A 27677-nucleotide genomic window follows, 5' to 3' on the forward strand; every position below is an offset into this window, starting at 1 on the left:
CTGTGCCAGAGCCTCACCACTTTACAGGGAAGATTTTTTTTCCTAATATCTGCCCCTAACAAACCTGCCCTCTTTCACTTTGAAGCCATTCCCCTCTGTCCTAGCCCCCTCCTGCACATGGGCATTGAGCAAATCCTTGCCCTGAGCATCCTAATGCCTTCAGGAACTGACCCTGCTTTCCAGAGCCAAATGTGAGGGGAGCTGAAAATAACAGGAGAGAAACTGAGGGAAAAGAAAAAGGCTTGTTTGTCAGGGGACATGACTCGAAGCATGAGTCTGGTTCCTCACCACATGAAAAGCCCTGCTGCTGCGTGGAGGTCTTGGAGAAGAAAGGGGATCCTGCTGAGCTGGAAGCTGGCAGGGAAGTCTCCCAAGCCAGTGCTGGAGTCACAGCATGATGGGAATCAATGCCAGCTTTGTGTACAGGTAGCTGGGGAGGATTTATGACCTGCCCAGTGGTGTGAACACAGACCATGAATTAAAGCACTGTTGGAGAAATCAGGAGGTTCTGACTTCAGAGCTGCAGTCTTGAGGAAAAGGACAGGGTAGATTCCTCTATGTGCATTCTAAATTTTAAAGTAAAATGCCAAAAGTTTCTTTAAAACATGCATTTTGTGAGTGCTAGCCCCTTGGGACCCCACTAGCCCCATCAGGGCTGTCATAAACCACAGTGGGCTACAACAACTGCCCAGGGAGCACGGGGCAGCCATGGTGGGGTGAACATCAAACACTGCACAAGTGGAAGCCAAATCTTTTTTTGATGTCCCAGCAAAACAGAGTGGCCCCCTCCTTCGGGCAGGGGCTTGGGGTTTGCTCTGGGGTTGCATCTCAGAGGCACCGACCCAGGATGGGAATTCCCAGGCACAGCCCCCATTGGGGAATAAAACCCAAACACCACTGCTGAGAGCAGCAGCCCCAAACACTCCCTGCACACGCACAGCCTCCCCAGAACAAACCATTTCAGCCTGTTTAAAAGGTTTAAATTTCTTTTCTTGGGTGGTTTTTTCCCCTGCAGTGAAGCATTTAGTACATTATGTAGTTGCATCAGTCTGAGTGCTGCAAGCACAACATCCAGCTGACTTATTTTCCCTGAATTATTCTTTTCAGCTACTTAGTGGTGGAGTTTGTATACAAGTCTGTTATAGAGATTTGGGAATTTTTTTTCTTCAAACTTTTTTATCCCTTTTGGATTGTACAGAGGTGCTACTAGAAGCCAAGAACACAGCAGATCTTGGGAATATGCTTTATTCTTAATATTATTATTAATATTTCTTAATAATTCAGCTTTTTAGAAGGTAGGGCAGTGTGACCGGTGAAGATGAGGCAAATTTTGGGGCAATCCAGTCTTTTTTTGGAATATAAACAAATGTAGGAATTGCCCATGACATAATTGGTAATAACATCAGCCCAGTGTCAAGATATTTTAGTCTGGGGATGGTCTGACAAGTTGTTTTCCTTGTCACAGCTACTGGCGCCACATAAACACTGGAAAAAGCAGTAGGGACCATATCTCTGAAAAAAACCCACCTCAAAACCCCAAAAAATGGGGGGAAATGGAAAACAGGGCACAGCCTTGTGCTAGGGAAGGATTTGGCTCGGGTTTAATGCCTTATTCTGTCCCCCAGGTGGGCCAGGACACTCCCTCCAGCCTGGCTCCCTGCACATTTCACAGAATTCTAGAACGGTTTGGGTTGGAAGGGGATGCTAAAGATCATCTAATTCCCACCCCCTGCCATGGGCAGGGACGAGGATGGCTGGAATATCATCCCTTTCCTGCCAGGAGGTCATATCGTGGTTTTCCAGCAGAGGGGGAAATAGGATCACTTCTTCCACCATCGAGCTGCTCGCTCTGTCTTTCACTGCTGGCAGACGAGGGATTTAGGGAAACGCAGTATTATCGATCCTTGCATTCCAAAAGCCAGCACTTGCTGTGGCTGTGTTCAGGAGCCCCCGGAGGTACCACACAGCTCCGCCAAAAGTTTGAGCATCAGCCCCATCAAAGCACTGTAGGACCCAAGAAAATTAATTTAACAGCCTAGCAAAGTGTCAGGTAGTGTGGCCCTGACCCCACACCTTTTTTTAGCAATATAGCCCTTGTAATCCCTTGTGTGCTCAAAGCCAAGTGTTTACTCTGGAGGAAAATCCCTCATCAGAGCGCTTCTGGGTTCAGTGGCACCACAGGAGGACTGGCAGGTCCAGCACTGGGGCTGTGGCCATCTGCTGGCCCTTGGCTGGACCTTTTCCACACCTCTCCACACCAGTCTCAGTGACTGAGAGACGAGCTCAGTGTTGCATGGAGAAGTTAAGCTGGGGATGGAAAGCAGATGTGATGAGGAGCAGAAGTGGTGCACAGAGGAGAAGTGTGGTGGACAGCAGCGTTTGCTGTCCCCTCCCTGACAGCAGCGATGAGCAGGGTCAGGCACAGCCTGCAGCAGCCTTTTCCTGCTGTCATGCAGCCTTCCAAACTGCAGGAACATCATCACAGCATCTGCTCTGCAGGGTGAACTACACCAGACATCTTGTCCTTCTTCATGCTCCTGCTCAGGTCTCCTCCTTGCTCTGCAATGTAAAACCATCTCTGAATCTAAATCCTGCTCTTGATGGCATCTGTGCTGGGATTCTGATTTTTGAAGTTCAGAGATGAAGACCTCAGTAGCCAGCTTGGCTTCCTTGGCAAAACAGAAGTTCTTTTACCAAGCTGCTGTGCAGAGAAAGAGAGGATGAGCTGAGAGAAGCCCATGTGTGCTGCAGAAGCACGTGTGAAACAGCAAACTTTCCAAGGGCAGAGCTCCAACTGCAAGGCACAGCTTCTTGATCTTGCCATTGCTCTAAATAACCTCTGCACATTGCAACAATCTCTATATTGTTCAAAAAAATCCCCACCACCCCTGAAATAAAGGCTGTCTGCTCTGCCCTTTTCCCTGGTGACCCACGAGAGAGCAAACAGCACGTGGCAGGTGCCAGTCACATCAAACTTTGTGGGCAGGATGGCACAAATAGAATAAAAAAAGAGCAGGCCTCTCTCTGCCTTTAGATGTTCACAGTCTTCAAGTAAGAACAAAATTCAGATTTAAAGCATTGCGTGAATAATATACTACGAAAAATATAAATAGAATATTGGCATAAAAAAGGATAATTTTTTTAACATAACTGTATCCCCTGCAGAAAAAGCTATATGAATATACTAAAAATAAAAATCCAGATATGAAGAAGGAACAAATGCAAATTGCTGGATGACAATAACATTAGGTTATATCCATTACAACTTCACCCTGGGGTTAGGCTTTTGCAGCCAGCCACATTACCCATGGGCTGCTCAGGTGATACCTCAAAGATCAATGCACTCTTCAGGCAGAAATTAACTCCTTTTGTTGGGACAAACACATTTGAAGGGGAGACCTTCTTGAAGTGGAACAAAATCCTGTGTTGCTATCACGGAGTTTGTTTACACTGAGTTAGTCTGCCCTGATTTTAGAGTTGTGAGTGAGGAATTGTGTGTCTTTTAATTAAAGGGTTCTTAAGTGTCAGGGAAAGAGCTCTGTGGTGGGAACAGCCACAAAGTGGGGATGTGAGCTCACTGCCTACCCCAGCCTGCTCACAGCCCTTTTTCCATGCTCCTGAAGACGCCACGGCTCATCCTCCTGAAGGTGACTCCACCACCATGGACAGCACGGCCAGCACTGCAAGCCAGAGGTCCAGAGACTTAATTCAGGTTTGGAGTGAAGGATCCAACACAAACATTTCAGACACGTTCAATTCAAAATGTTCTAAATGGAACCATAGCTTTTATATGTACATATATATACATATATCTCTCACTTTTGGAACATGACACCTCTGAGAAAGGTTCTTTAATTTCACATCTAACGTGGAGCACCTTGCTGGCTGCTTAAATCTCTCCCCCAGACGACCTCACCTATCAGGGAGAAATTGGTGTTGTGCCTGATTGCACAAACCAGCCCAGCCTTTTACCTGGGAGATGCGCCAGAAATAACTTCCATTATATACAGGGGGTGTTTCTGATGCTGCTATCAGAAAAAAAAAAAGAAGATAGAATGCGTCGGCAGCCTTGCTTAGATGCTGAGGAGGCACTTGGCTGTGCAAAACAGCCATTTGTATCGCAGGACAGCCCAGGTTTGGATGGAAACCAGAGGGGCACATCCCCACCAGACCTCTATAAGCATGGCCAGAACCTTTTTATGTCTTTCTGTCTTACCAGCCACCTGCAGAGAGGCTGTGATGTGTAACGGGGAGGTGGCGAGGGGGATCGCCTCAGGCCAGTTACATTTCCCTTCTTCTTCTCCCAGGCGAAAGCAATTTAGGTTTAATAGTATATTAAAAAAATATTAAACCCCTTATTGGAGTTCTTCTTGCACAGGCAAAGAGAGGAGAAGGACTTTCTGAGCTCATCTGCAGTGCATTAGTAGGTAAAGGATTGCATTAATGTACTCCCCAAGGTCACAGAAGGGCACTGCTCATTTCATCTCAATACAGAGTTTACCCCTGTGCTACATTTCTTAGTGTTTAGCAAAGACAAGCCCCTGGGTCACTCTGAGCTTTAATTACATGAAAATAACTTGCTAAGAGGTCCTTTTCATTTTGATAATTTACAATACCAGCTATTGAAATGAGCTTTCCAATTGATTTGGGAAATACACAAAATGACACTTCCAGCCCAGCCTTTTGTGGACACAGGACAATTCACTGTCTGTTTAACAGCTATAATAGCCCAAGACCAGACTTTCCTACGATAATTAAACATTCCCTTGAATTTATTGAGGTTCAAACTTCCAGTTGTCTGCTGGGAACACTTCGTTTATACACAAAGCATCTCAGGCTGCTTATGCAGAAGAAAAAGCAGGGAGAAACAGGCACTTGTTTGAACACACAAGTCCTCATAGATCTCCTTTTTTCTAACTGATACCTAATGAAGATACGGATTCCTTGTGCATTTTTGTGCCTGCCCAGGGCCCTTAGGGGCATTTTGGAGGCTGTGAAAGCTTGAAGAAACAGCAATGAGGCAACTTGGGCTCTGACCAAGTGTCTTTCCCATGGCCATTTTTATTTTCTTCTAACATGGCAGAACCAAATATTGTCATCTTGTGACTATTATCTTAAAAAATAAATAACCTGTGGTGTTCTTGCTCTCTGTGGTATTGCTTTCCTACACTTGTACACATCCACTAAGATTCCACCCAGCTAAAAGCATTACAGCCACCACGAGCAGACGGGTTTGCACAAGGTATGGCCACAGCAATTTCAGATGTAGGGGATGTCTTCCTCCCCCCAAAGCACTTTAGAAAACAAGGAATTCAATTTCCATGTTGCAGTGGCTGTGTAGGGCCATCCAAAAGCCAGGTGATAACTCACATCAGCTTTAGAGGTGGGAAACTGCCTCGTGGGGCTGGCAAGAGGAGGAAGCTGAGCTGACATTTCCTTCATGTATCTGGAAGGTACACGTTCCTCATAACACAATTTTGTGCTAATCTTCAATTTGCTGTACTGGGAAGCTTTTCCCTGGTCAGCAACCAGACACATCAAAATTACAGCAAAGTCACTGTGGGAAATAACACGAGTTTCCTCCTCCTTCAAATTAAAAGGAGGACACAGGCTGGGTAAGAAACACACTGCTGCAATAGGACTTGATTGACTTTAATGTGGAAACAGTTGCACAGTTTAATATATTTCCTTGCCAGAAAACTGGGAATTTGTTTCCAAAAGGGCAAAGGCCTCTGGGATGTGTCCTGATTCTTTGTGATTGGATCTGTGCTGCTGTCAATGATTTACTGCAGCATTTCAGAGCCTGGTGGGCTCCATGCTCCTTCCAGCAGTCCTGAAAACTTAAAAGCTTTGGTTTGCAGCTGATCTATAGCAAACGTTTACCTATGGCAAAGCAATGTGGTGGAGGCTGGCTCAGCTCTGTCCCTTGATCCTGTCCATGTGCCCACTGGCTTTAACACCAACCCAGGCCACGGTGTGCAGGGAGCTCCAGGCACTGCCTTCCCACAGGTAAGTCTGTTCCCTTCCCCAGATTTCCACACAGGAATTACCAGCACGTCAGTCAGCCCATCAGTTTTGTCCTGACTTGAGGCATGTGCACAAAGCTACTAGGGAAAAAAAAAATTAAAAATTGGCAGCTGTCCAAAGACCAAGCCAGGCATCATAATTCCTTCTTAAAGGAACTGTTTGCACAACAGTTTTCCTTTTACAGATGACTATTAAGCCTCTTTAAACTTCCTTACCGAAATTAACAGGCTGGGTTTGGGCACTTGAAATGAATTCTCTATACAGGATGATTTATGAGTTAATATTTTTCATATTCTTTTGCATTCTAATTATTTTACACTCGACAACACGAAGCTAACAAGTGCATGTGAATAACCCAGTTTTCTGTCCAAGCCAGATCCTCATACTTCAGTTTTTTTTCCCCCATGAACAATATTCTTAACCTGAGTGTCACTTGGGCTTTGAAGGAAAGGAATAAACATGTTACATTTTTTCCAAAGCTATAGTGTCATGATAGGGAAATGGGTGGAGGGTTTTTTCTACAGCTATTAATTTCAAGCTTGTAAAGGCAAATATGATTTAGGAGGATCAAAAAAAGGTATCAGTGATAATTGGAACATGGAGACAAGGAGAAGGCGGAAAGGAAAAAAACTGTGGTAGTGATACACTTAATTATGAAGGCTTATTCCGATAATCCCTTTTCAAAATGAACAAAGACAAGATTTTTGATGTTTGATGAACTTATCAAACAAGGCAGAATAATGAAGAGGTAAATGTGAAATCCAATCGAAGGTGAGCCAATTAAGTACTTTGCAAAGTGCTGAAGGATGCAGCCCACAAATCGTCCTGTCAGAGCAGGAAGGCATCAATACCTGCACGTCCTCCAGCTCTGGGCTCACCTGCAGGCTCCTGGGTTTTCACCTCACACACGGATCTGCACCCACAGGCTCCCATACTGAGCTGCTGTGGCTCTCATTCAGTAAATCTCTCTTCCCCAGCCTCTGATGAATCCCTCATGAGCTACATTCCTCTGCTAATTATCAATATTTCTCTCTGGACTGCAGTCTTGTAAAGTAAAACAGACTGCTCATTAGTTAATCACAAAATAATAATAAAAATAATAATGTTCTGACTTGCAATAAACCCTCAAAATGCATTGAAGGCTGTGGCCAACGCAGAGTTGTATTTGCATGCCACAGATTGCTCCTCAAGACAAAGAAATGGCTCATACAAATGAAGGTTTTAGGAGTAGAGACAGAACTAGAGATTGTAATGACTGGGCTGGGAGGCAGGAGAAGTATTTTCTGGCTGTTGTGTAGTGACATTCAGAATATGTGCAGAGTCTGACCCAAGAGCCACCACAATACCATACCTTTGCCCTTTTCTCCTTTCATAATATTCCTTTAGTTATTTTCTTCTCCTCATTATTTGTGCATTTTGCTTTAGAAATACTCAACCAACAAATTCTTAGTCAAGGTCCTTTGTACCTTTTTCTCTCAGCACTGTTGGTGCAGCCAATCCCACCCCTCCACAAAGCCCGTGGAAACCAGGATCTGATTTCACAGTGGCCAGGAAAAATCCTGACCATGAGCTCACAGGGGTGTAAAGAAAGTGATGTTAAAATAGGCTTAGTAGTGATAAACATCCCTGCTCCTGGAGATTGTGATGTGCTTCTGAAAAGAAAGGCAAAAAATTAGCTTTTCTCTAAAACCTGTCTCTTCACGATACTGCTTCTGTTTACACAGGATGGTGGTCATAAATATATATATATATTTAAATTGCAATCTACCTATTGGAAAGGGCAAAGATGTCTTGGGAGAGCAGGAATGCCAAGACAAAATCCCCAGGTACTGCACCTGCAGGCCCTGCTCGATTCTGATGGTGAATACTTGGATGGGACATCTTGGGATGCTTCCCATTTCATACAAACCAGCTTCCTGGTGGAAAAACACACACACAGAGATAATTTTCCCCCTTCCAGCCTTCAGCCCTGCTCAAAACACAGCTTCAAAGACCTTAGACCACTCTTTCTTCCCCTCCCTAGAAGGAGCAGCAGAGATGTTAATTCTCCAGCTCCTGTTGACTGTCAGCTGAGCCAGTGGTCAGGATGGACTGATTGCTTCCCTTGCCAAGAGAAAAAAGTAAGGATCCACTGTAATGTATTCATTTCTCTTCAGATGAGTCTGTGATGAGGATGTACACACATTAATTATATATATTATACATATTCATCATTCTGAAGCATCCAGTAAACTCATCCAAATATGATGGAAATGCTCCTCTGCTAGAGAGGCTCTTATTTACCCTGGTGTAAACTGGGGAATAAATTCATTGGAGGCAGCAGAACAGGAAAAGCAAAATCAAGGCAAATGGTGGAAGAATCAGGCCAGAATAGTTGCCTGAGACATTCTTCCTTTTCTGTCTCAGATTTAATTAAGTATCCCCTGATTCTCAATGCAAATAGTCCAGTAAAAAGAAATTAGAAGCAGCCTTCATACATCAGCTCCTGTTCTCATATTTTTATATCATTTCACATATGTCTTCACAGTTTGAGAATTTATTTTCACATACCTGACATAATTCTGCTTTCTACTGAGTTTATCTTATCCCTGCCTTTTTTGTTCCTGTGCTTATAGACAGTATATTATCTGTAGATAATATGGCTTTTCTCCCTTTCTTTTTTTCCCCCCTTTCTAGTTTAAAGAGCAGCAATTCTCATTAATAATCCAACAGAAATGTTGCAGGATCAGTGTTGTAATTAGCGTCTGTGTCCATCTGAGCCTGGTGCACTGCAGGACAAAGCATATGCAGCTGGAAAAATGCCATATTTTTCCAAGGTATAAAATAGAGATATTTTTTAAACAGCCATTCCAGCCCCCTCTAAGTTCACATGTATGAACTCCAGGCAAATCTGAGCTCCCAACTCTCTGCTGACTCTCCTGCCTTTATCATGCAAAAAGTCTTCAAGCCACACACACACACACACATAAAAATAGGAGCACCTATTAAAATGATAGTTTTGATTGCTTTCTGGCCTGTGGAGGGGATGTCTGTGGGGGACACACGTGGTTGTGTCTCTGTGCAGCACCGGTACCGGCGGCTGGTGCAGCCAGCGGAGTTTGGAGGGCAACGCTGCGCGGGGCACCTCTGGGATGAGCAAGCCTGTCAAGCTGAGACAACGTGCTCAGGGCCACCAGGGTGTGGGCAGGACTTCCAGTGCAAGGAAACAGGTGAGTGAGCCAGGCACAAACCCCTGCCAGAGAGGTTTTGGTCCTGGGGGTATCAGTCCCCTGCCCTGGGCAGCAGGAGGGTGAACCAGTACAAGAGAAAACAGGGAATTTCCCCTCTTCAGTGTTTTCCCCCTCACTTTTACAGAAATCCATCCATGCTGCACTCAGATTTGGGTAGAAAAGAAGGCTGTGTGACATGGAGAATGTGAATTTTTCAGTGGAACAAAGAGAGTAGGAATATTCTGCTCTAACTGCTGTGCTGTGTGCTCACACTCCCCTCTGTGGGCACAACGCTCCACAACGCGCCACGTTCTTCCCTGCTAGAGACAGAGTTCAATCATCAATCCAACCAGCAATCTGTTGGGGTGATTTAGTTATTTTTAGCCACCTCCAGCTCTGAGGATTAGGGTATAAAACTGCTGTTCTCTGAAACTTTGACTAGCCTTGACAGATTTTTGTTTCTACACAAATGGCTCAAACTTCCTTCCCGAGCATTTAATGAAAATTCTATCGAAATTTGGAGCCACAGGCCAGCTCCATGACCAGCTCATCAGCTGAGGCAGGTTATCATCACTGCACTGGGGTAAATTAAGCAGTGCCAGTTCCCTCCTCAAGGCTTTCTCCACGCTCCCAGAAACAAAAGCCCTTCTACATTGCCTTTCCTGCAAATATCCATTCTTGCAATTAATTATTGCAATAAACTCCCTAAAATGCCTCCTGCAATGGGAAGAGGAAACCTTGCACTTTAATATGATGGAATTAAATTCCTTAAAGCCAAAGGATGAAGCTATTCCTACAGCAACTTTCCAAGAGTGTGATTTTAGAAAATAAAGTCAGGGCAGCGAGGTGAGCTCTCCTTGATTCCCACCTGATAGAAGCCCATGAGAGGGGCCAGCTTGGACTCTGTGCTGTGTTTAGGTCCCAGAAGCTTGGAAAAGCCAATTCCTCATGGAATAACGCCGTGCTTAACACGCAGCACGACTTCTTGTGGCCTTGAGATGTGGGTGAAAAACAGCACAGTCAATGCAAGCCGCCAGCCAGGATTTCTGGAGGGTGGATAAGCTACTGCCTGCATCTGTGCACTTTAGGGCGCTGCATTCAACGGCATCTCGTGTGCAACGGAGACAGAGACTGCAGAGATGGGTCTGATGAGGATAATTGTGAGGATGAAGATATTGAAAGCCCTTGTGAACATCTGTTCCCAATCCCAGGGGTGGAAAAAATAGTCCAAGGGTGAGTAATTAATCAATAGCTGCTCCTCTTGCAATCAAAACAGGATTATGTTTCTCATATTGCTCTTCCTTAGTAATAGCAGTGATCCATGAATTGATAGGGCACTGTACAAAACCCAAAGGGGAGGTGCTGTCCCATGTAACTATGAGTAGCAATGAGGGTTCATTCCACCTTTTAGTTCAAATTCTGTCTCAGATCCATCACCTGGCCACAGTATTTGTGATGCCCTTTTTATACTCCTGAAAAAGTAGATCCCAGTTATCTCACAGCTTTCTCCAGTTGCTAAAAGAGACTAAAGCAAACAGCAGATTTTGGAGATGCAGCACCCTGCTGGCATTCATCCTTTAGGAGATTTAACTCCAGGATTTAGGACTTCAGAGCACAGATTCAAGGCAGAGACCCTGAGCTCCACACGAGTATATGTAAATACTCCTATCCATGAAAAGTGTTTCCCCACTCAGTTTCAAATTTTGATTAGGTAATACAGGCAAAAGAGAAATCCGGAATAAAATGAAACTGAAAGGCAAACTGTCACTGTGACACTCTTGTTGAAAAACTTGTATTTTAACCAAGCTACTGCTCAGTTTCCCTTGGAGAACACTGCCCTGTGTCAGAGGGATTGGAATGAGATGATCTTTAAGGTCCCTCCCAGCCCAAACCATTGTAGGATTTTATGAACGTGGGCTACAGGATGAGAATGCGGCCAGCCATTGTGCAACTTTCCCATCAGCTCGATCCAACACTCTCTGGAGTCCATGAGATAAATGTCTTCCTGGCCCAGGGCCTGGGAGGGTCCATCAAAAGTTTTACAAGGCATGCATTAATTTCCACTGAGAACCCTGTTAAATTCTGCTCTCTGAAGTGTTTCTCCTGCAGAACACACAAAAGCAACGGCATTTGCTATCTTAGTCCTAAAGATGGTTCCCTGTTGAGAAGAGCAGTGCTGCTGTCTAGTTTGAATAAAGCTTTCATTTTGGGCCATGGAATTACATGGAATACTAAGTAATAGGAGGGATTTCAGAGGGCAGCAGCTGTGAGGGCTGGAGAGCAGGAAGAAGGAGGAATAAGGAAATAATAAGTGACAGACTTGGCAAAGCACAGGCTTCATGTCTAGGGAGGGTGTTAACTACCCTGAGAAACGGGACCATTATTAAAAAGAAAGAGATTAAATTAAGACAGAAAATAATTGCAGAGAATGCCAGGAAGCACTTTGTGACAATGAGATGCATTGGGCTCAAGAGGAACCTGGAGGAATTCCAGAACTTTGGGACTTTCATAGCCGTACTTGCTGGGAGGGGCTGGGCAACTTCACTGATTTCTTCCATTTCTCACATGCGAGCCCAAACTAATGCCTTGGAAATAAAATGGCTGTTTGCCTCCTGGTAGCTTTGGAAAGGAGACAGCAACGAGATAACAAACCCAACCCAGCTTTAAGTTCTATTCCAGTCCCTCAGGAGGCCTGAGGATAGATAACCCCTAGTGTCAGGAGAACCTGTGACAGAGACCGAGGAAATAAAAGGGGAATGATGGATAAACTCCTGAATGCTACCTCTCTCCAAGATACAACATCCTGACACAGGAAGGGAGGCAGAACATTTACGACCCCGGGTTTTTTGGGGGGCTCTGTGAGTACGTGTACAACGGGGAGTGGCGGGAGCTGCGGTACGACGCTGCCTGCGAGCGCCTGCACTACGGGGAGGACGAGAAGTATTTCCGCAAGCCTTACAACTTCCACGTCTACCAGTTCCTGGTGAGTGCTGCAGGAGGCCAAATTTAGCAGCAATTCCCCAGCAAAAATGACAAACTTCCCACAGAGATATCAGGTACATTCTCTCTGTAGCTGTCGTTAAGGTACCTCAACAGGCACTCGGTGTTGTAAATGCTGGTTTGCGGCGCCTCAAGGAATGCACGTGCTGTATCAGCCAGGCATCCCCACTGCTTCCTCTGGCCCAGGCAGAGCCAAGAGAGAGGTGTTTTCTCTAAATTCTGCTATTAAGGAGTTGTAGAGCTTGCACAGGCCTTTTGCCTCTCTAGGGATGGAGCTGGCCATGTGTAAAATAGTAACAGTGCTGCTGGTTCAGTCTTTGAAAGCATTTTAAGTCTATGGCATGGCTACAGGGGGCATAAATCTGAATTCTGAGTGAGACAGAGATCCTGACACCCATCACCAGGGATCACAACACCTATAGTCCATAAGGTCATGTCTGATGTTGGATACTGATCCAAGCAGAGCAAGGATTCAGTTTGGGTCTCCCACATCGTAAGTGGATGCCTTGGCCACACTGTTAAACATTTATCGTGTTTTCTGACATGAATGAATGAAAGAAAACACATTATTCCTGGGAAACACTACTCAATGCAAGTAGCTTTCATGCCCTCCCAGCAGGCAGAGTCCCTTAGTCTCCAGTTTGAACAGTGGGGCTGGCTTTTTACAGAGCTGGCAAATGACACAGCTCAGACTCAGCAGAGCTGCTCGATTCCACGTGCCAGCAAAGTAGAGCTGTCAAGGAAAAGGTCACTTCTCTAAAACACAGGCAAAACAATGTTTGTTTTCTAGCCTTGCCATTGTAAATAGATGTTGAATTTTTCTTTTCCTAAATAAATTCATCCAGAAGCAGGCTGGTGAGAAAAAAAACTCAGTCCAAATCATTAGGATTTGGCAGAGCTATAAGGAACTGGAAGGAGGGTTTTATAATGGGAAGTGTCAGGCTGTCTTAATAGGTACCATTACCAGCTCTGGCTTTGAGTGGCTAAACACAAACCTTTCCCCTGCTTGGAGATGGGAGAAGCAAAATGCTTGGCTTTATCCACGTTTATCACATATTTCCAAATGAAATAGCTCGGGACTTAATTCCTTATTCCACATTCACTGAAGTCAGTGCTGGTGCTGTCAGGAGCATCATGGGCTTTAACAGTGGTATTCCTTCAAGAAAATAGAGATTAAAAAGGAAGGGAAGCACCTGAAAAATTAATGTCTGCTCCTTTCATTTTAGGCTCATGCTGATTCTGGATTTGCTTTTGAGTTTTACGATGATTCAAAGGACCTGCTTGACGCCCTTAAAAGTGATAAATCCAAAACAACGGGCTTCACCATTGGAATTGGGCCTGGAGGTGCAGATCTCATGTTAAACCTGGGCCTCACTTTATCAGGTGGCAAAGGATCCCTGAAGAATTTCACACAATATGATGCAAAGGTAAAAAAAAAAAAAAAAAAAAAAACCCAACCAAATCAGTGATGCATCTGCTCCAGTCACATCATCTGTGCATCGCATGGTCTGGCTGTAACTTATGTCAGTTTATCCTCTCAATTGCATTTTTTAACACAGGGTAATTGTACCTTAATTTGTTCATGTAATTGCAAATGTATGATCGTTAGGAATCCTGTTTGCTGTTCTTGGTATGTTTTAGCAAACAGGGAGTGGGAATAAAATTGAATTACGGAGTGCCACGGCACATGTCATCTCACCCCATCCTGTTTCATGGCTACATTAAGCACATAAATAAAAAATGCTTGAAAGTGACGATGAGGGAGGAGGGAATATCAAGATGCTGATCAAAACAATTATCCTCAAGGAATGATCTCTTGTAGCAAATATATCTTGCTCAAATTAATACGAGCTGCCTCGTGACGGGGAAATGGGCTACTTTTTACATGAGGTTAAAATACCACGGTGAAAAAATAGCACCTGATAATAGGGTGTACTTCTCACAGAGTGTTTGCATCATGGACTGGCAGTGATGACCTCTTTCCAATCTAATAACATGAGTGCTGGTATTTCCCACATTTACCGTGCCCCATCCCCACTTCTCTCCAGGCTGCTGACAGAAAACAATAAAGAAGAATTACTTTGATGGTTCTCCGAGTTAAAATGCCCTTAAAAGCTGTTTGAAATGAGTACCATTATAGTATTTACTGTGCCCTTGTCCAGACTCACATGATGTTTGCAGCTAAATGATGATCAGTTTTTGGAGGAATCATTTAAAGGGCTACTCCTGTTGCAGTGGAGACTTGTCCAAAGCAATGGCAAATACAGAGGTGGAGCCTTGCACCTGGTGGTATATCCAGGAAATGCTCCCTCCATCAGCATCCTCTTGGCCAAGGAATCTCCCCTCTGCTGGTCTGGGCCTGACCCTTGTGCTTTACCACTCATTGAGTTGGTGAAAAAAGCAAAAAGGAGGTAAACAATATGGAAAGGAAACCGGAAAAAGAAATTGCAGAAATGGAGAATGGAGGGGAATTATGTGGAGCCCAACTCTGATCATATTCACACATCAACAAACCCCCGTAGTATCCAACCCCCCAAGGCCCTCCACCTCCACAGCACATCAGAAAGAGACTTTAAAAAAAGAATTACCATTATTTCATTTTAAATCAGGCTTGTTTTCTTACATGCACTGACAGTCAGAGACTCAGTCTTTCCCCTGCAAGCCTAAAGACTAGAAATTCATTTGTTTAAATTAATGCTGACTGCAGCTCCTCTTTCCTTTACCTGCAGGAGGTTGGATTCATTAGAGCTGTGACCAAGGTGCAGACAGCCCGCTTCAAGATGAGAAGGGACAACATTGTTTTGGATGAAGATGTGCTGCTCTCCCTGCAGGACCTCCCAGACACCTACAACTATGGCATGTATGCCAAATTCATCAACGACTACGGCACCCACTTCATGACATCTGGCACCATGGGGGGTGTCTTTGAGTACATCCTTGTCATCAATAAGGAGGAAATGCGAAGAAAAGGTCAGAAAAATCAAAAGATATCCTCTATTCTAAGCTTTCTGCTTTAAACCTGGTATTTCCAACCTAGTGGCACTACTGGCCACGTGGCTTGGGATTAGCTTGAGTGTCACCAAATGTGCTTCCTGCTCTGATTTCAAAAGTACCTGGGTGAGGGTTTGGTCATTAAGGAAGGAACCTGAACATTATTTTCTCCTTTTCTTCTGTGTCACTTGCTAATCTTCTCCTATTTCTTGTCATCTTTGTTCACCATGAATGCTTGAAGGCTGAGCTCCACCCAGAGCTCAGCAAATCAGCCCTCTCACATTTCAGCCTGTTCGCAGCGAGGGCCACAATTTTCTGGAAATGGAAATACTGCACTGCACTCAGCAATACCTCTGCCACTTCACTCTGCTTAGTGTCACATCTGGAGACTAACAGACCCCTGTTAGCTCCAGTTCTCAACAAATTGAAGTGTATGAGGCTGGAGGGCCCTACCTCTAAATCTCAGTTACATAAAACACCCACTGCAGAGGCTGAGAGCGTGAGAATTGCCATTGCTAGCAAGTCAAAAATGTAACATTTTTCCTAATCAAAAACATGGGATACAGAACAATAATATGGCTCAATAACCAGGTTGTCAACTTTTGTAAAGGTGTCAACAAAGCAATACATCCCATTTCCCCTAAGGGCCATCACTCTGCTGTGCTGAGGGTACCACTGCCTTGGTAACTCCAGGCCAGACACTGATGAAGAAGGAAATTGAGATCTCAGACAACAGGTGCAAATTGCTGTAATTTCAGTAATTTCAATAATTTTCATGGTTCTGCCTCAGATTCTGTCCCTGGTCTGAAATGGTTTGGTCCCATCAGCATTAGGATAACCATGCACTCCATACTGCACATTAACCATGTCAATTTTTCCACAAGAAATTACTGATTGAGAGAATTTCCAGCAAGTTCCTGAACCTCTAATGTTTGGAAACATGATGCCTTTTCAAATTACTCCTTCACTTTGAAGGGTGAGTGATATAGAAGTGAACAAGGTCTTGGCAAGCAAGTCTTCAGGAAGCAGACTGCCAATTTCAGAGGAAGAATTAATCAAGAGCATGTGGAGGGAGGCTATTATTTTGCTTTATCTTGTGCTTGCTGTGTATGTAAGAAGATTTGCTGCTATGAGATGCCTTATCTTAGGAGAAAAGGATACTGAAGTCCAGCAAAAGACAAAAATGCACCCCAGCAGACATGCGATTTTCATTCTAATGCAGCACCATTCTGTAATTTTCATCTAATCCAGGCTATGCCAGAAAGTCCACCATCACAAAGCCACCAGTGCTCTGTGTCACACAGTGCTGACCCAGAAGGATCCACCTGCAGTGTCTGATATGCCACTGTCTGAAAGCATTTAGTAAAAAAAAAACACCCCAATTTCTCTAATGTTGATCACAGCCATGCTTGGAGGCTGTGTTTGCAAGAGGATTATCCTCCTTCCCTGAGGAATGGTTAGGATCAGGATATAAGTGCTGAAGTCTTAAAATTAGAGCTTCCTAAGATGAGTCTGAATCTCTGCAGATGCATCACTGTGTCCCCACAGGGCTGAGCATGGCATTGCTCCAGGTCAACCACTGCACCCTGAGGGCCCACCCAGCCCACGAGGCTGTTGGCTAAATGCTCTGGAACAGAGAATGTTCATTTATTTATAGACCAGTGACTAAAGCACAAACTCAGGAAAAAGATGCCTTGGCTGAGTCCTCCCTAAATGAGACACAGCTTAGGTGGTCACTGAGCATCTGGCATTTGAGCATTTAGGAAACGTGAATTTTGAAAATGAAATCACCTCCTCTCTTTAGATATCCACAGCTCACTGCAGAGCTTAGGGCTGCAGTTTTGCTGCCAGACCCATTCCCAGCTTTCAGGCTGCAAGGGCTTATATGGATGTGGTCATGAGTGAAATAAATACATATGTCAGAGCGAGGTCCCTCGTTGCTCTGCCATCAATATTTTTCATTACTTGTTTTTAAAATAGATTGTTATGGTTCTATTATTTAGCAGAAAACAGTATAATGTGTTCACACATTACAAGAACATTTATGGGAGGAACATTATGCACGGAGCAAATTAGAAAGAGTCTTCATATATTCTGATTAATTCAAAATGCAGCAGTAAATCTTATCACTCGAGCACATTTAACTATTGCAAATTATATCATATAAAACAACAAAAAAAAAAAAACCTATCAGGGCTCCCCCCTCGAGCACTAATATTTACTGAGGCCACCCTTTTGCAGCGATAACCACTTTTCATTTATCAAGACCCGATCTTGCCGCGACCAATAGCGAATGGTATCGACAGCCCCTCGCTGAACATAATTACTCAACGGGAACCATGGCAAATCAATTAATCAGGGTGTTCCTCAAGTTTAATTTTATGGCACTCCAGCACCAAGATAAGCAATCACTCATGCTGCTTTGGGTGAGTGAACTTTACCCACTGTGTTTACAACTGTTGAACAGTTTAGTACAAGTAATTGAGTGCTACACGTTTAATCTTTCTCAAGGGCCCAGTTTTGCAGTGGGAAGCAGTTCCAAACTCAAGTCTGGAGTGTGTTTCAGCTCTCACCACTTTGAAGCCAGGACCTGCAGCCCCTTTCTCAGGATGCTGAGTACCTAAGCAGGGTATGGATCCACCAGGCCAAGAAGCAGATCTGTGCCCCAGCTGGCTCCAGAGAGCCTCTCCTGTAGGGTGTGCAGAAGGGAACAAGTTTGCAGGTGACATCCCAGAGGGACCTGGACAAGCTCTGGGCCCTTGTGAGCATCATGAGGTCCAACAAGACCACGTGCAGGTGATGGAAGGGCATTCTGCCCCTCTGGTGACGCCCCACGTGCAGTGTTGCATCCAGCTCTGGAGTCCCCGGCACAGGAAAGACGTGGAACTGGTGGGGCAAGTCCAGAGGGGGCCACAAAGGTTAGAGGAGTGGAGAACCTCTCCTATGAGAAAAGGCTGAGTGAATTTAGTTTGTTCAGCCTGGGCATGAAAAGGCTTCAGTGAAACCTCATTGTAACCTTCCTGTGCTTAAAAGACATTAGAAAGACAGGTTTTAATCGGGGCCTGTTGTGACAGGACAAGGGATGATGGTTTTCCACTAAAAGAGGGTCAATGTAGATTAAAGAAGACATGTTTTACAATGAGGTTGGTGAAACACCGGCACAAGTTGCCTGGAGAAATGGTGGATGTCCCATCCCTAGACACATTCAAGGCCATGTTGGGCTGGGCTCTGAACAAACTTGTGTAGTTGAAGATGTCTCTGCTCATGAGGGAGAGGGGCTGGACCAGATGGCCCTTAAAGGTCCCTTTTAACCCAGACCATTCCATAACTCCACAAAACCAGAGCCACGAGTGTCTGAGCAATATTTTAAACACAAGCAAGGCCCTGCTCTCCAGTGCTGAGGTGAGGCTGTTCAGCAGACAGTGCTCCAGGGTGGGACTTGGACAGAGGTTTAAACTTCAGACCATTAAACCCCAACACACAAACCCCACTGACCTCTGTGCCTCCTTTCAAAACCATGCTACGGATCACCAGGCTTCTTTGGAAAACACTTTAAGGTCCTCTTGACAAAAAAGAGCAATATAAAAGTTACCTATTACTTACAATACCTGCATTTACTGAAATCAATGGGCTTTTTAACTACTGAAGAGGACGGCCTTATATTTGCAGTACACTGAAGTGCTTACATAAAACCAGGCTGTATGAAATATGCACATTGCTTACCTTGGTGAAACCACCTCATTAGCTCCCTTCTCCCCTCTGCAGTCGCTTCATGGCTCTCCAGTTACATATTTTCATGATCTATGTGGTGGCGCTGGCAGCAGCATGCAGGAAAGCTCTGGCAGCTCTCAGCACACACACCTTTTCTAAGGTACACCTTAAGGTGCTGCTCAAGCCATTAATGGGTGGGCCAGATCCTGAATTTAGGAAAATTAGTGAGGATCTATTGATTTCAGCTGCTCTTCCTGGCTTTACCATAGCTATGAGTTAGTCTGTGAAAAAAACCAAAGTTTGTTGTTAAATATATAGATCAAACAGGGACATTTGTGCCTGAAGCCTCAAGATTTTTACTTTCTTCTAATATTTTCCAAGGAAACAACTTTTACACCTATTATATGATAAGTCCAATATACCCCAATAAAATATTGGGGTTTTCCACTGTCCTCTACCCAGAATAGCTTTTGACTTCAAAATAAAAGCCATGAATGTAACTGAATCTTTTCTTCAATGACAGAAGTAGGAAAATGAACATCACGAGTCACTGAATTTACCTGTCTACTTTCTGGTTTGCAGCCATCAGCATTGAGGAGATAAGTGCCTGTGTTGGCCTGTCCCTTGGCATTACAGCCAGCAAGGAGAGCCTGGATCTGGGTGCAACTCTGACACACTCTGACTGCAAACAGAAAGGACTCCTGAATACTGGTACAGCAGCAGGGCAGGGGTCTGTTGAGGCTCCTTGGGTCACTTCTTTTGGTCGCTTGGGCACAGAGGTTTGTGTAGGGTCACGCAAGGTGTGAGGAAGAGAGCTCTGGTGCCATCCCCCAGACAAGGTGGGACCACAAAAGCTTTGGGTCCACGTCTCCAGAACTACTGATCCCTCTTAAAAGAGCAGGAATTAATGTAGCAGTATCTGGATTAGAAACAGAGGCTGTGGGGTGGCTAGGAGGCTGCAGTCCACAGCAATGACAGACTGACTCTAAGAAGTACTCAAAGAGGGTGGGAGCACCCAGATTTGTACATTTCATAATGGGCTATAGACAGTGTGATCTATTGCCCATGTCCTACCCAGAAACCAAGGCTGGAGGAGTGCAGGCTCTTCAGGTCTGATCAGCTTAGAGGATTTGGGATGCTCAACTTGTCACCTTGTGATAAGGTGGCAGGGCTCACCCCCCAGGGAGGGAGCACTGAGCTCACATCGATCCCGGGAGGCAGCCCCCTGATAGCCCCCTGCATGATTGATCTCACCTCCATTGAGCAGCTTCTGGAGCCTGTGTGGAAACAGCAGCTGAATAATACGTGTGCAATTCAACTCTGCAGATGCTGAGAGCCACGGTGCAGTTGTGGAAGATATTATTCCCCGGATTAGAGGGGGAGATACCAGTTACAGTGGAGGGCTCCTGAAGAGTTGGGATGGCAAAATGTATCGTCACTGGGGCAGGTCATTAAAATATAATCCTGCTGTTATTGATTTCCAGGTAAGGCTTTTCTGCAGTTGAAGAAACTCTGCTGCTCTAAGGAATGAAAGTGTAGTCGAGCAGATCATTTCGTATTTTTATTGTGATCCCATCACAGAACAAGATTAAATGTAATGGGCCACTGATCTGGTAACCTCTTATTCATTTCACAATGGGGAGTACATCTCCCACTGACTGCATCCACAGGGAGACAGACAAGGAGCTTAATGCTGGATTAGTGCCAGGTTAAGTTTCTGATGTGTTCCCCAACAGCTTCACAATGAATTGCAGTTGTATTCATCCCTAGTATTCTCCCTGATGCTGTTCACCCTCCTGTATAAGCAGGGGACTCATGGGGGCCTGGGGAAGGTGTTTTGTTACCCAGCAAAAGCTCTGCAATGACAGCCCCCCTCCAGGAGTTCTCTGAGCAGGGAGCTCCTGGCTACTTTGTCAGGTGGGTTTTGTCTTTCTTCACACTCCAAAAAGAAGGCCATAAGAATCAGCCAGGCTGTAGTCTCCCTTTTGTTTCACTGGATGCCCCATAAGATGGGAAGATCACTGAAGCATCTTATAGGGCTTCTGGGGTGGGAGGAGATGAGTGCAAGCAGAGGGGATGGAAAGGGACAGAGAAGGGCAATCCTACAAACAAATAATCCAGGGTAGAACTGGCAGAGGCACGAGGGGGTGGTCACAACTCCTCAGCTGTGGTCAGCAGGACCACAAGTATCCCAAGATGCCAAGATCACCAGTCTGCTCCAGCAGAAGCTGTGGAGTGTGGGGGGAAGGATCTCTATCGTGGCAGGGACATGCTGCCATTTCTGTCCCTCTTGTCTTCATTTGAAAACAGGTCTGAAAGCTCTGACAGAGAGTGGGAGAAGGGAAAATGGATTTGGGAATTATCTGTGTTATTGGCAGGGCAAGAAGGACTGTGCAAGCCTTCCTGGGCAGCAGCAAGTGGCAGAAAGATCTGATAAAACAGAAGTGCTTTCAGTTCCAGCTGCAGGTTATTCACCTTTTTGCACAAGTTCTCATTAATTCTGGGCAAGATTTCTTGCAGTTTTCCAGTAAACCATGCTCTGACCTCTCTATTTTCCAGTAAACCATGCACTGACCTCTCTGCTCCAGAGCTGAGCAGTGACCCTGCAACCAGAGGGGCCACTTCAGCAGCTCTTATCTGCAGTGCCCTCAGTTTGTCAAACAGGCTTGTGCAAATTTGCCTAAGAGCTCTTCCCAAAGCTCAGCTGATCCTGAGCCTCCCCAGAAATCACTTTCACGGTGCCTTGCACAGTGAGCTGACACCCAGCTCTTCCCTGAAATAATTTCCTGGCCTAGACAGGGAGCATTTGCACAGGTGCATTAATGGACAAATGTAAATGTGTCCTCACACAGTCCCAAGTTTTTAGCTTTAATACTCATTGAATGTTAATATTCAGTTGGGCAAGTTATAACTGCTGCCCAAACTGGACTATTTTTGCTGACTGGTATCTAGGAACTGGATTGTGCTGCTGGAAAATATGATGAGAGAGTTACATTCCCAAAGCTGTAGATGACAGTATTATTTCACTACATCAAAGGGCAAAAGATATATAGGCAAAATTCCTCATTCTCAGCATTTACTGGATATTTCACAATCTGGCCACTGCAAGGGATAGGGTGGCAATAAATTTTGATGACACCCTCTGTCCAAAGCTCTTACCAAAACATTTTCTTCAAAAAGGCAAAGAGCATGCAAGAATCTCAGGGATTGTGACAGCACTAAGAAATCAGTCAAAAAAATGGGCTTACTGGGGTGTTTTAATTTATCATTCAAATCCCTACTAAAACCCCAAAGCATGTCCAGAAAAGCCAATCCCACACAAACCTCCAAGATGAGGAAGGTTTTGGAACGGTGGCTCCTCGCTGGGGCAGCAACACATTTGCATGATGTACATGCAGCTGTCGAGGAAGACAAATGAGTTTTTCCCCAAGTCCTGAATTCATCCAGCAATGTCACAGCATCCCAGTCGATGCCCAGCTGAAATTGTTTCCATGCCATCCATCTCCATCCCCCGCAGCTGCAGCCCATCCACGAAATCCTCCGCAGGAGCAACCTCGGCCGCATGGAGAGCAAAGGGCAGCACCTGAAGAGGGCTCTGGATGAGTTCCTGCTGGAATTCAGCCCCTGCCGCTGCGGGCCGTGCCTCAACAACGGGGAGCCCGTGCTGGTGGGTGACACCTGCTCCTGCCAGTGCCGCCCTGGCTACAGAGGACCCGCCTGCCAGCACACTGAGCGCCCAGGTGAGAGCCCAGCCTGCAGCAGGGGAGGGGGAAAGGCGCCAAAGGGGATGGATTTCCCCCTCCACGCGGCTAAACCGACAGCTCCTGGCATCCACACATCAATCCCTTCTGTATTTTGTTGCTGCGCTATGCCGAGCAGCCCTGCAAGGGACTGAGATGAGCAGCTCAGGAGATGGGGGAATGGCTTTAGATTGAAAAGGAGCAGGGTTAGGTTAGATATGAAGAAGAAAATCTTCCCTGTGTGGGTGATGTGGCCCTGGCACAGGTTGTCCCTTCCCAGGCAGTGTCCAAGGTGAGGCTGGACAGGGCTTGGAGCAGCCTGGGATAGTGGAAGGTGTCCCTGCCCATGGCAGAGGGGTTGGAATGAGATGTTCCCTTCCAACCCAAACCATTCTATAATTTAGTATTATATAAATAGTGTAGTGGAAATGAGGCTGTTTAATTACTGGATTAAATCCAGGAAATCCTCTGGAGGGCTTGTGGCATCCCACTAAGGATGGCTGCTCCAAGGGGGAGAGCACAAACTTCAGCAGGCAGGAAGGGGAGGGAAGGGAAGGGAAGGCTCAGGTGAAGCAACTGCTCACACAACGTGCCACCAAAAAAGCTGTTTTAGTAAAAAATTGCTACATTGCCAGATTTCCCACCCTCTCCTGGGATGCATTTTGACTGGAGTGTCTATTTTGGGGTGAAAAAATATGTTTTTCCAAAGTGACAGGCTTATATTTATGTTTTCTTTGTCACTTTCTATACTATCCTAAAAAGTTAAGTGGGTAGCAAAAAAAGCTGGGGTCGGAACAGGCTCTTTCATTTCCAAAAAAAGTTGCAGTTCTCTCTGGATATTTTTGTCCTGATTCATGATGACTAAAAAGAAAAAAAAAAAAAAAATCTAAATCTCAGCACATAAAGCTGGCAGAAAAATCCATCTTCAGAGCAGTTCCACCAGGCAGAGCTCCAGGCCTTCAACTGTGGGCTCATCACTGGGGTCTCACCAGCAGGAAATCAAAGCTGTGATGAGACAAGGAGTTGGAGCAGAGCTGGGGAGATGGTTTGTGAGGCTGAATGCCAAAGCTTTGCTTCAGTCACTATGAAGTGGGTTTCTTTAAAAAGCTCAGGTTCTTTAAGTTGGCTCCAAGTCTCAGGAATTTGCTTGGGAAGCCCAGGACCTGCCACCAAAGCAGAGCACTGGACCAGCCAGCCCTGTGCTCCTTGATTTTAGCAACACTGGGGACAGGCACACTTCTAAGCTCATGGGCAATTTTTAGTTTCAACTTTTCAACTGCAAAACTCATTTAAGACCAAACGAATGTTTTTTTTTTTAAAGCACAATGTTCCAGCAGATGGAAAAGCAGCTTCCCAGCCAGCACTAAGTAAGAGCACACACATCCATTTGCACTGTCTGGATTAATAAAGTGCCCAAGCCAGGCATGAAGGCCAGATGAGTAAATAAAAAGCGACAGTAAATGACAGCCATCAAGCATTCCCATCATTCAGGAGCACCGCCATAATCCATAGTATCGACCGCTCCTGACAACTCCGTCTGTACTGTAATGAAAAAGCTTTGAAATGACCCATCTCCAAAAGGACTTTTCACAACATCCCCACAGCGTTAGGGGACTTCTGTCCCTCTGCCTTGGCCAGAGGCAAGCACGATGCTGCAGAGAGAGGTGTGAGCTGCACTTTGGGAAAGGAAAACCAAGGCAGAGGGTTTCAGATGAGATGGACAAGAAACAGCTGTAGGTGTTTGGGGTGATGCTGATTCATCTGCCCTGGCTTCAAAGTGCCTTGATCTCAACAGCCTGGGCCTGGCTGGCATAGAGCAGGGAGCCCCTATCCAGAGAAGTTTCAGCCAGACCTGAAATCCCTTTTTTTTGTTTGTTTTCCCCTTTATTTTCTGCGTGTCCCCAGGTGGTGAGACGGACGGGCGCTGGAGCTGCTGGTCGGGCTGGTCCCCGTGCCAGGCGGGGACGGCGCGGCGCAGCCGGCAGTGCTCCAACCCTGCCCCGCAGCACGGCGGGCAGCCCTGTGCTGGGAGAGCCCTCCAGAGCAGAGCCTGCTGAAAGCCCAAGGTGCCTGGGATGGGGTGGTTTGGAACGTGGGCTGGGCTGTAAATACTCCAGGAGTGCGATGGAATTACCCCTGGGAGGAATAATTGACCGGTGATGTGCTGGATTCACTGTGTCAAACCTGACCAAGTGCTTCCATGGTTTTGCCCCACCAGATGTGATGGGAGCCCCACCAGTGCCCAGCACTGCTGCAGCAGCACAGGAGGTGGCACAGAATCCACCCAAAAGTGGTGGAGCTGCTGGGTGACCACAGGGCTACAGCGTGTCATGAAATAAATTCACTGCGAGTGTTTACACAACTGAGCTTGACTCCCAGGGAGTTTGTATATTTTCCTTTGGGAAACAGAGGATGAGCTCACGATCTATGCAGTTGGTATTGACATATGTACCACGAAACTTTTGTAAGTTGGCACTGTCAGATTTGTGAGTCCAGCATATTGGCCAGGGCTGCCTTTGCAGCAAAGCCATATGCTGCTCTGCACGGAGAAGGCTTCAGCCTAAAGATGCCGAAGCATCCTTGCGGAATGTAAGCCCAAGCTGATGAGGAATTTTAAATAAATAAATAAAGCAATAAATAGAGAGGCTCGAACGCAACCGTTCGGCAGAGGATGTTCCCACACAAGCAAAGGCTTTTCCTCTGTAAGATCAGTGATGAATTGACTATTAGCACGCAGGCATTTTATCTCCCAGGCACACAGAGCCTGAGAAGATGCTAACAGGCTGCTTGATTTAAGGGGCTTTTTTGAATGTGAGACGTAAATCTCAGCACAAGAATGCACACAGTATTGAACTGTGTCCAGAGACCACGGCGAGAGCCTGCAGCTCCCTCTTCTTAATGAACTGCCACAAAAACCCGGGATGGACGGAAGGCGAATGGCACTTCATTTTACTGAGCTTTTCATTGCAGGGGGAGAAGGGGGGAAAAAAAGCCTTGAGAAGGAATCAGGCATTATGAACAACAACAACACCAAAACCTCAAAGCACAAAGCAGCCCTTCTGTAGGAATCTGAATGGAGAGAGGGAGTAGAAAGGAATGGTGGTTTAGTGAAAGAAATTGCTCAGGTGCTTGGAAATGCTTGTTTTTCAAATGTGTGTCAGTGGGGATTTACAGGCTGACACACAGCTGATGTAAATCAGTTGTTGCTCCTTCACTGCAGCTGATTTATGGCACCTGAAGATCTGGCCCCATATTTTCTTCTGTGGGCATGTTTGCCAAAGGCCAGTTTTTTCACCACTTTTTTTTTTTTGCTTGTAAATGAAACTACGGGCTGAAAACAACAAACCATGCTGTCTCAACTCCTGAGATGGATCGTTCTGTGAAAAATCCCTTTGCTGGGGGGCAAAGCTGTGGCCTTTTGGGCCAACCTTGCTATTCCAGGTGAAGGAGCTGTTCACCCAGAGAGGAATTTGCTCCCAAGGGCAGGAATTTGGTGTCTTCTGTGCTAGGAAATGCAGCAGCACGAAGCACCCGTGGATCAGGGTGACTTAGATATCCAAAGGAATGTGAAATGTAGGATCACAACAAGTGATTTGATGAATCTGGGCTGCTTGGTTATGTGGAAACATGAGACAGGGCTCTTACACCAAGGACCAGTTTGGATCACAAGCAATTCTTACCTTTATATCAACTTCTTAGGACTCAGGAAAATGCCTGCAAGTAAATGAGTACAAAGTCACCTCAGTCAGAAAACCAAGTACGCTTCTTTTTTGACCAGAGGGGAGAAATTAATGAACAGAAAGATCTGATGCCTTGGAGGGTGGGAAAAGATGGGGCCTGCAGGAAAACAACCTGCATCCTCAGCTTCTAGAGCTGTTTCTAAAAGGATAAATCACAGAACCACCAAAAAAAAAAATCCAAGTGATTAAAGAAACTGGATGCAAAATCCCCATGAAACATATAAATAAAAGCAGAAAAGCTATGATTTACCTGCAGTTGTTCATTCTCATCGCTCACCTCACAGCCCAAGGCACTGAGACACAAACCCAAGGGCTTCCTTCAAACACCAAAGGCAGGTGGGTAGTGCCCCTCTCCTCCCCCTCCACCCCAGGGCTCAAACATCCACATGCTGAAACCCAGGAGCAGCGAAGCTGAAGTCAGAAGAAAGGAAGAAGCTGCCTGTAAGGTCTAGGGAAAAAAAAATATATTATGAGCAATTACACATTTACAATGGCAGTGGAAGAAGCTAATATATCTCATGCTGAAGTGGGCAGCAGGAGAGTTGTGCAAGATGAGATAAGCAGCAAAAATGTACGTTTCTTAGTTAAACTAAAAGCTTAGAGGGTACAATAAAACACTGCAGTTCCACCCAGGTTTTAATGAATGGATTTTCCCCTCTTGCACACTGACATACATTTGATATAGTTATTTATCCTATATATTTCTGGCGGCATATTTCCCAGGAGACCTTGTTTATCTCTCTCATAAGCACATGATGGATGTATGGCGCTTTGGATAAATGGTATCACAATCAGATATTTTTATGGATATAGGCAAACTGGGTTATTAACAAAGGAAGGGCAGAGAGGAACCAGCACGCAGAAGAAAATAGGAAATGATTGATGACAATACACCTGAGGTTGCAAGGTGTAAGCTCCAGATAATCAGCTAACAGAAGAGGAGATAAGGGCAGCGCTTGAGACAGAGCTGTTTTCTACCTCAGGGTCAATGTCACATCAGCTGCCCCAACGCCTGCGTCCCTCTGAGCCTGGGAGTTTAGAGCAGGCAAAAATTCCCTGGCAGGAGCAGCTCAAAAATTGTTGCCTTCCCTTTCTATCCAGTGGAACGCACAGGCAGATACAAAACTCTAAATCCCGCCAGAAAAACCTGAAACAAAAGAAATTCCAGGTTCTGGCGAGTTTGGGGAGGGAGTGGCGTTGGTGGTGCTGCCCTGTCCTGTCCACCACAGTGGGACCTGTGGTGCTGCACTACAAATAAG

At 45.5% G+C, this 27677-nt stretch overlaps 1 protein-coding gene and 2 long non-coding RNA genes across 5 annotated transcripts; 1 reads left to right on the plus strand and 2 right to left on the minus strand.

Annotated features, from left to right (window-relative positions):
• The first annotated feature begins 5789 nt into the window (after positions 1-5789).
• Positions 5790-25044, plus strand: C8A (complement C8 alpha chain). Of its 2 annotated transcripts, none has more exons than XM_068198846.1 (11): positions 5790-6009; positions 8051-8147; positions 9092-9236; positions 10325-10469; positions 12030-12219; positions 13463-13663; positions 14966-15206; positions 19521-19649; positions 20265-20422; positions 22456-22678; positions 24584-25044. In XM_068198846.1, exons 1-11 carry the CDS (start codon positions 5897-5899, stop codon positions 24733-24735), a joined length of 1794 nt encoding a protein of 597 aa, XP_068054947.1. In that variant the 5' UTR covers positions 5790-5896; the 3' UTR covers positions 24736-25044. The 2 variants fall into 2 exon arrangements, with proteins under 2 accessions (XP_068054947.1, XP_068054948.1); XM_068198847.1 differs by lacking the exon at positions 24584-25044 and adding an exon at positions 24000-24558.
• On the minus strand, positions 7779-10329 carry LOC137478798 (uncharacterized). The gene is made up of 2 exons (XR_011001799.1): positions 9526-10329; positions 7779-9490 (listed from the first exon to the last, which is right to left on the minus strand). It is a non-coding gene; the product is annotated as an uncharacterized lncRNA (long non-coding RNA).
• On the minus strand, positions 12784-19140 carry LOC137478797 (uncharacterized). Of its 2 annotated transcripts, XR_011001798.1 has the most exons (3): positions 18951-19140; positions 18723-18787; positions 12784-13392 (listed from the first exon to the last, which is right to left on the minus strand). It is a non-coding gene; the product is annotated as an uncharacterized lncRNA (long non-coding RNA). The 2 variants fall into 2 exon arrangements; XR_011001797.1 differs by lacking the exon at positions 18723-18787.
• Positions 25045-27677: the final 2633 nt, after the last annotated feature.

The sequence above is a fragment of the Anomalospiza imberbis genome, chromosome 9 (assembly GCF_031753505.1).
Source record: "Anomalospiza imberbis isolate Cuckoo-Finch-1a 21T00152 chromosome 9, ASM3175350v1, whole genome shotgun sequence".
Taxonomy (NCBI): Eukaryota; Metazoa; Chordata; class Aves; order Passeriformes; family Viduidae; genus Anomalospiza; species Anomalospiza imberbis.

Excerpts from the sequence above, each read along its gene's own strand:
- C8A (XM_068198846.1), top strand. The coding sequence starts at position 5,897 with ATGTGGTGGAGGCTGGCTCAGCTCTGTCCCTTGATCCTGTCCATGTGC. Across the intron at positions 9,237-10,324 it reads CTTCCAGTGCAAGGAAACAG|GGCGCTGCATTCAACGGCAT; the intron begins GTGAGTGAGCCA and ends TGTGCACTTTAG. Across the intron at positions 22,679-24,583 it reads CCAGCACACTGAGCGCCCAG|GTGGTGAGACGGACGGGCGC; the intron begins GTGAGAGCCCAG and ends GCGTGTCCCCAG.